Source organism: Lingula anatina, chromosome 3 (genome assembly GCF_051362555.1).
Source record: "Lingula anatina isolate TDL-2025a chromosome 3, LinAna3.0, whole genome shotgun sequence".
Classification (NCBI taxonomy): Eukaryota; Metazoa; Brachiopoda; class Lingulata; order Lingulida; family Lingulidae; genus Lingula; species Lingula anatina.
In genome coordinates, this window is record NC_141769.1 from 33,032,688 (window position 1) to 33,040,626 (window position 7,939).

At 38.7% G+C, this 7,939-nt stretch overlaps 1 protein-coding gene across 2 annotated transcripts; it reads left to right on the forward strand.

Moving 5' to 3' along the window:
• The first annotated feature begins 316 nt into the window (after positions 1 to 316).
• LOC106175787 (NF-kappa-B-repressing factor) lies at positions 317 to 4,032 on the forward strand. 2 transcript variants are annotated; one of them, XM_013557933.2, is made up of 4 exons: positions 317 to 459; positions 741 to 979; positions 1,467 to 1,614; positions 2,183 to 4,032. In XM_013557933.2, exons 2-4 carry the CDS (start codon positions 773 to 775, stop codon positions 3,505 to 3,507), a joined length of 1,680 nt encoding a protein of 559 aa, XP_013413387.2. In that variant the 5' UTR covers positions 317 to 459; positions 741 to 772; the 3' UTR covers positions 3,508 to 4,032. The 2 variants fall into 2 exon arrangements, with proteins under 2 accessions (XP_013413387.2, XP_086864439.1); XM_087008313.1 differs by lacking the exon at positions 317 to 459 and adding an exon at positions 487 to 550.
• Positions 4,033 to 7,939: the final 3,907 nt, after the last annotated feature.

The window sequence follows — 7,939 nt, forward strand, 5'->3', positions numbered from 1 at the left end:
CTTTTGAAAATGTGTGCAGGAAAATGCAATGTTCTCAGGGACTGGCCATCCAGACAGTTTTTTTTTTAAATAAATAAAATAAAATGTGCATCCGTTTTACACCATTGCATGTTTACTGGTAGTAAACACCATTTACTTTTACTTCATTTTACAGTAACTTACATTACTTCCATTAAAAAAAAAAATACCTGGCAGTTCAGTTTGGTTAAAAAGTTGCTGTTCTCATGTAGTCTTTGAATGTTGAAGTAATGTATTTAATTATATTTATCACGGATGGAAGACAAAAGGCAACTGTGCTAGAATGTGCAAAATTTAAAAAATCGAAAGGAAGGTATGGTAGACATGGGTTAAATAAGTGGTTTAATGTACACACATTTTACACCTCTACGTCGTCTCGTCTTGAAATTTACAATATCCGGGTACTTTCAATATGGTGGCCACTGGTAAAACGTGGATAAGGTAAGAAATGCGATAAAAAATGAACGTACTTTGGGTATAACGGAAGAGTGTATGGATTTTAGCATAGCAGCCAATTATACCAGGTGTTAAGGTATTAAGTTACGTGGACAGGTATAGATAAATTGCATTTTTTGCAGAACACTGAAGATGAATATTATATTTTGAGAACGCAATTTGTAACTTCCATATGTAGGTAAAACCGCCCACGTACATTAAAGTTAACCAATAAAAGCCAGTTCTGGGAACTAGCGAAGATTTAAAGGACATAGTTTTATTTCTAGCTAAACAGAACAGCACGCTTTCAACTACAATCATGTCGGACCAAGATGGCGACCAAGAAATGGTAGACTTGGACCAGTACAAGAAAGAGTACGAGAACAACAAAGAGTGGGAAATGCGGCGGCGGTTCCTGGAATGTCACTGGGGAAAGTATCCCCTTGAGAGGCTGCTGTGTCTGTCTCAGTGCTTCATCAATATAGAATGTATGGGCTGCCGCTACCCGGCTCAAGTTCAGGCGGAGGTAGAATGTTTCTGAAAAATTTATTCACAGAAAATTGTTCTACAGTTTGTCACGTGTTACATAAGACATGAGCTTTTTTCGTGGAAATCGGAATTCCACATTTTTTAATTTAATTTTGATGGTTCCTGAGATTCATCAAGGTTAGGTGTTGGGTCCCATGATGAATGTTCAGTTATTTTTTTTAACCTAGGCTCATGTCTGCTACATGAACCTGTTGATATTGTAACTGAAACATTCATTGATATGGCTTGGATGGGTTGTAACCTGATCATGTGTTATCCAGCTTTTATTTTCTCCTAGGTAAAAACTCTGTCCAAAGCCATGCAGACTTAGCACTCAGATATTTTGCCATTTTTTAACCAAAGATAATAAATTTTTTCACAGTTGGCCACATGTAGCTGAAACATTAATTCATATAACAAAAATTGGTTGATACATGAGCATGAAAGTGACATTTTTTATCCAGCTCTTGTTTTTTTTCTCCTAGGTAAAAGCTCTGTCCGAGGCCATGCAGACGGAGCTGTCAGAGCACAGGGCACAAAGACAGGAGCTCACTGGGGTGAAGTTTGTCAAGTCCACTCTACCTGGTGACCAGCCAGTGACCGAGGGTCAGCAGAGTCACACCTCCAGTTTAGGTATTGTACGTTATCGGATTTTGGTTGCTTTATGTGTTACAAATTTTGGTACTTTTGCAATACTCCCACCTGCAATTTACTTACTAATTTTTTGTGAGATCCCTGAAGCCTGTTCAATTATGATGGGGCTGGGGTCATTTCAAGGGTGAAAATTTGCTGTAATTCCATTGATCAAAGAGCTTGAAAAGTTTCTTGTAAAAATTCTTATATGGGTTTGGTGAGAAAACTGCAGAAGCACCAATTTTCATCTTAAATGAAGTGTACATTTGTGCAGTCTGTACCCATTTATATACTAGTTGTGAACCATATTTTGTTGTGATATGCATGTTAATGTTTGTTTTCAAATAATTAGCTATTTTATCAGCTATTAGCAATATATTGTTCAACTTTTAAGGAGGGTCAAGGTTTTTGTGCGTGGTATCTCAGCACCCCTAGTTTTTGTTTTGAGTGGGTAAAGTAATATTCACAATAGTAAAATAAAACATTGATGAGTGAAAATCTGCCATAGGCAATGATACTCATTTATTGTGGCTTGCCTAATTTATTCAGACTTTGAATTAATTCCTAGGGGGCCCCAGTGTAGACCATAAGCAAGAGGAGCTTGACATTCCATCAGGATCAAGAAAAGCCAAACAGACTCCTTTACCATGTGTAACACAGGGTGCTTCAGAAACGGATCAAAAATTTGTAGAACTGTCAAATTTTGTGAAAGAGTTCATGAAATTAAAGAAAAATGCCATTGAGACTCTGCACATGGCTATGGACAAGACGAGAATGACTTCTTCTTGCAACTTCACATGTGACGCCACTCATGGGTTTCAATGTGAAGTGCTGATAGATTTTGTGTCAGTTGCTAAAGGTGTTGCCTCTTCAAAGAAAGCAGCCAAGCATGATGCATTTGAAAATGCTCTGAAGGCACTGAACTGTAGATATTTACATGTAGATAGACTAAACCCCGAAAGACAAGAGTTGAAAACATCTGACCGGCCATTCCACCAAAAACAGTCAAATTCAGGAATGGTGAAACTAGGTCAGTCGCCAGGTGTCGCCGCCATGGGTATGAGGTCCAGGAAAAGATCAGCTAGTCAGTTTTCCAACCCCGAGCTAGAGTTTTTTATTCTCGAACCAAAAGATAAGTCCAATTCAGTCAACCCTGTGATGATTTTAAGACAGAGTGCTGACTTCAGCAAAGTCCCGTTGGAATATAACTTCCAGGAGGACCCTGCTGGAAGAGTGCGTTGTCGGTTATTTCTTGGTGGCGAGCTGATGGCTGACTGCATGGACATCAGCAAGAACAAAGTCAAGCTGCAAGCTGCCCAGAAAACCTTGGACAGTTTAAAGGAAGACTACTGGACCATCCTGGTCAAGCAGAACGAGGATTGTGATGACCCTGGATTGACCAAAGAGGAACTCTTGGGTGACCAGGCCATGGCAAGTGATAAGATCCAAGAGGACAATATTGGTAACCAGTTGTTAAGGAAGATGGGGTGGACGGGTGGGGGTGTGGGGAGAGGGGGGCAGGGGAGGGCCGATCCGGTCACACTGAGCACAGTGATCAACAGGGAGGGGCTGGGAATGGCGGCAGACAAGGGGATTACCAAGGATTTCTGCACCAAAGTCCGTGAAATCATCAATAAGTATGTGAAATCAGACAATCAGAATGACCTGGCGTTCAGTCCAGAATTCACCAAGGAGGAGAGAGCCATCATTCACAAAGAGTCTCAAAAGCTAGGACTGAAAAGTCACTCCCATGGCCAAGGGGAAGTGCGCTACCTTATTCTAAGTCGGAAAAGGAGCGCCAAGCAGCTTTTTACACATATTTTTCAAAGTGGGGGTGTTACTAGCAAGTACGAATTGGTGCCACCTATCAAAAAGCCTGGAGAACAAAAATAAACGGAATATTTTTTACAGAGATTTATGTTCGTTTTGGCTAACTCTGATGACTATGTATTGTGGGATATTAAACTTCATAGACGCTGGCAGGAAGTCTGAAGTAAACGGAGGATGAAAACGAAGTTGGTTTGAATTGAAGTTTTTGGTCATCTGTCATTAAACTTTGAAATGCAAAGTTAATTTTATTTTATTTTTATTTATAATTTTTTGGGGGGCTACTCATGGTGGCCTTCAGTTGTGGCATGTGTAGCACTCCAAATATCAAAGATGCATCGTTTTGTAGCCTTTAATTTGCAGTTTATATGTTTGGCAAGGTGCTTCATTTTAGTTCAGGTAACATTTGTCATTTACCTATAGAGTGGAAACGGCTAGTCAATTAATGTTAACATTTTCTTATATTCCTTATGCCTTTTTTTTTCAAAACAGAATTTTAAGAAAATGTAAAAAACAATAATTGTTTTTAGTCCTGATAAATATGGTACAACTGGGGAATCATTTTAATAAATTGTATATGACTATTGTAAAGATATGGTATGGCAGTAAGGCCCATGCGTTATTTATTTCGTTTTGGGGGGACAAATTTGGTGAAGACAATTCCGCATGATTATTCAGACCTTCTGATAATTATTTTATGATAATTATGATTATCGATAGCTACATTACCGCGAGGAATCGGGACACAGGGATTCTGTATTTTTGGTTTTATCCCAGCTGAAGTAATACTCAGTAAATCACTTAGGCGGTAGATGTGTCGCCGTTCTTTCTTTTCAAAATCATATGTCACACTGAGCTACTGTCACTACTGGTACAGTAGCTTCATTTTGTACAACTTAATTACTCCTCTCTTCTTACCGCTGTTTTTCGTATATCAATTTATAAAGCAGTCCCTTCTTATAAGATTGACAGTAGACAGTAATGAAGATGTGGCTGATCCGCAGTAAATGGTCGTTCATCATTAAGCACATTAAAACCAGCGGGAAGTCCGTCCGTTGAATTAGGAGAGAACCGCATGCAATCTCGTGATTGTTCAAACTATTTATAACGGCCATAGCTAAACCTTATTTGTCAGTCAAATTGTCAATCGGTGGAATAAAAGGTCACGCAGCTGTGACGCAACCAGCTTTAGAGACCATCCCTAGACCCTATCGTACTAACTGTGGATCGATCTATCTCCAAGGAGATTCTCGCTAAATTGCAATCAACTTAAATGTTTTGCACGCCTGCTGAATCTGTAAGGGGTAATTAACTATCGTTTAGCAGCTTTAGTCGGTGTGCCAAACATCTAAGCCGCTTAAGCTGAAAGCAAGTTATCGAGAAACCCCTTGGAGATGGATCGATCCTGTTCGATCGGCCTAGGTATGGGAACCCAGTCTTAGTTCCAAGATAGTGCGGCTGCTTCGGATTCAAATGAGGAACTTTGTGGCATCGAAGTCGGTATGAAGTTCGATTTTGCGGTTACACGCAAACCTGCCTTGTTTGTTGCTTTGAAAGTAAACCTATATGACAGCTTGAACTATTTATCGATGTCGCTATATTTACCCAGTTGAATAATTCACAGTTCAAATCACGATATAAATATTTATACTAGGATTAATATTGATGGTTAGATACGACTATTATTTCATGGAAATGGCACCAAAAGCCACTTGGCTGGCGTGGCTTCAGACTTCACATATTATAACAAGGCATGCGATATAGTTATCTTACAATGCTCATATCAGACGTCAAAATTGCTGATTTTTCTAAATCCCGTTTGAACTTCCATCAATTTTTAACTCACGAAAACGAATGGGTTCATAAAACGTGTATTATTCAACTAATATTTAATTTAGAGTGCAATTTGTGCTCCAAAGTAAGAAGAGATACTGAATTCAGAAGTGTGATATATAGACAAACAATATTATAATATGTCATATTTCTGACAGCAACTCGTGGACAAACATCAATTCTTTATTACATATATTCTTGTATTATGCACCTAAGGAAAACTGGTCAAAGATAGCAAGAAAATGCCCACCATATGCATAAATTTCAAATCACTTAGGGTGCTTTCCCAGAGATTTAGATCGATCTAAAGATTAAGTTTTAGATCGACCTAACTCCCTGGGGGTTCACGCTAAATTGCAGTCAGCCGAGCGGGCACCATAGTTAATTACCCCCTAACAGCTTTTAGTAGGCGGGACAGACGCTTAAGCCGGCCAAGCTGACAGTAATCTAGTGAGACTCCCCACAGGGATAGATCGATCTAAAAATCTATGGAAATGGGGTGTTAGCTACAAATTTCTGAATATTCACTTATGCAAATGATCTTACTAAAGGGAATATTTCATATGTGCTGAGGACCTGTCATCAATGGTAGACCGCTATATCACCAACTCATAGCCTACCCACCACCCCCCATACACCCACACCCACCCTTTACAGGAGGGTAGGGTAAATCTAAAAAAATAATCATTTTTGGGGTCGAAATTTGATGCTGAACACACATCTAGCACTTATTTCTTTCTACAACAATTATTTAGGTCGATAAATTTTCAAATTTTCAATTTTCAAAATGGCAGCTAAAACGGCCTACCCAGAGTTTCATCAACAATAGTCATATAGTGTGCCATATGCCTTTTCTTACGCTTTATGTGTTGTATAATCCATTTATGATGTTCTACTGCCATCTAACTAAACAGAGCATTAACACTGTATATATGAGCCTAATAGAAAAAGCGACGATAATGGCCTTGGTTTGAAAAAAGACCTGCTTGACTGTGCTGCGGGTAAAAGATCTGCAGTGGTGATTGAATCGCATCTTCACTGACACCCGTATGTCATCAAAACGCCATACAGGCCCACGACTGAAAAATAAAAAGTGCTGAAAATTTTCAGAATGGCAGACAAATTTAAAACGCATATTTTACAGAACGACTCAAGATAAATTTCAACCTATGCCAGCGGGTTGCTGGTTGACTTTTAAGGATCTAAAGTATATACAACCCTTAAAAAGATCTTTTTAGACCGTTAGATCACTTCTATCTGTCTAGCAGCTCCTTAAGCCCGAAAGACCCACCCACCCATCCCAAATATTTCCAACTTTTCACCCCCCCCACCACCCGTGTCCTTCAGACATTCTTCCAGAACAAAGTATTCAATGTTTTCATTTTGGCTTATGTCAAAAAACTTGATGCAGATCAGTAAGTCCGTTGTTTTTCTGGTTGTACATACAGCCCGTAGCGGTAGAGATTTATGTAAATGTTTACTTGAAAGAACCGTTAATATTTGTTCACTGCATGGAAATACAGTGTTACATTACATAACAACTATTTCTCTGGGGCAATTTTTGCTGCTTGGTAGAAGACACCAGTAGATCTTCTGCCTTAAGGCTATGGTGCGTTGTCCGCGTCCTTCAAGACATCTTGATTTTGCTCGTAATTCAATATAGCATGAAACAGATTGAATGAATGAATGCATTGTTTTTTTAAATCTATTTGGCACGACATTGCTATCTGTCAGCTTAAGGCCTTGATCCAGACTAACACACATTCTGAAAACAGTGATGAGAAAAAAAGATGTTTCACCAATGTAATTGTTTTTCATCAACCGTTACGCCTTAACCTAAAAGTGCCGTATTAAAAATAACTATATCCATTGTTGGTAAGCCTACTGATTATCAAAATTGTCTGCAGAAAGTAGATTAGTTTTCATGTTTGAAATTGTGTTCGACTTCGTTGTCACGCTTGGCAAGCTAGGTCTGTTTTTTTTTTCCTTTTTTTTCAAAAAAAAAATCTGGTGACACATTTGGATCCCAATTTCCAGATAATAGTAAAACCATACTGTTTTCTACTTGCTTGGGGCTCTCAAGAGAACAACTTTGTGAAGTAGTAGAGGCTGGCCTGATAATTTTCAAAGCTCCCCAAAATAGTTTTTGTTTTGTGACTTTGCTTTAGTTATGTAACAGTGTGATAAACGAGCTGCCGACCAGAAACTGTGATTGCGTCTGTTGCCATAATTGCTAGAAACCGATACAGGGTTATAGGTTCTAAAATGGGCCCGTCAAGCAATTATGTCACACGTATTTTTTGTTGTGGTGCAGCATTCCTACCTCAATTGTAGTATAATTTTTCTAAATTCGCAGACGTGATAACAGAGAAAATTGGTCCACAGTTCCACTTCCATTTTTTTCATAAACTAAAGCTGTAATAGATCGCCTTTGAATGATCATCTCTTCTCTTCCAACGAAATCTGAATGCTAGAAAATAAGAGGTGTCGACTGAACGCAATGCATATCTATTCATTAATTTTATTCATGCATGGAAATGCTGAAATATAAAGGCAAAGTGTACTAATTGAACTGTATGGTAGTATGTGGGTAGTTACGTGTAAGCAAGTGTTTGTACTAAGTAGCCTAATGTTTAGGTCTCAAGTTAAAAAAACAGTATGCTGT

Excerpts from the sequence above, each read along its gene's own strand:
- LOC106175787 (XM_013557933.2), top strand. The coding sequence starts at position 773 with ATGTCGGACCAAGATGGCGACCAAGAAATGGTAGACTTGGACCAGTAC. Across the intron at positions 980-1,466 it reads CGGCTCAAGTTCAGGCGGAG|GTAAAAGCTCTGTCCGAGGC; the intron begins GTAGAATGTTTC and ends TTTTTCTCCTAG. Across the intron at positions 1,615-2,182 it reads GAGTCACACCTCCAGTTTAG|GGGGCCCCAGTGTAGACCAT; the intron begins GTATTGTACGTT and ends ATTAATTCCTAG.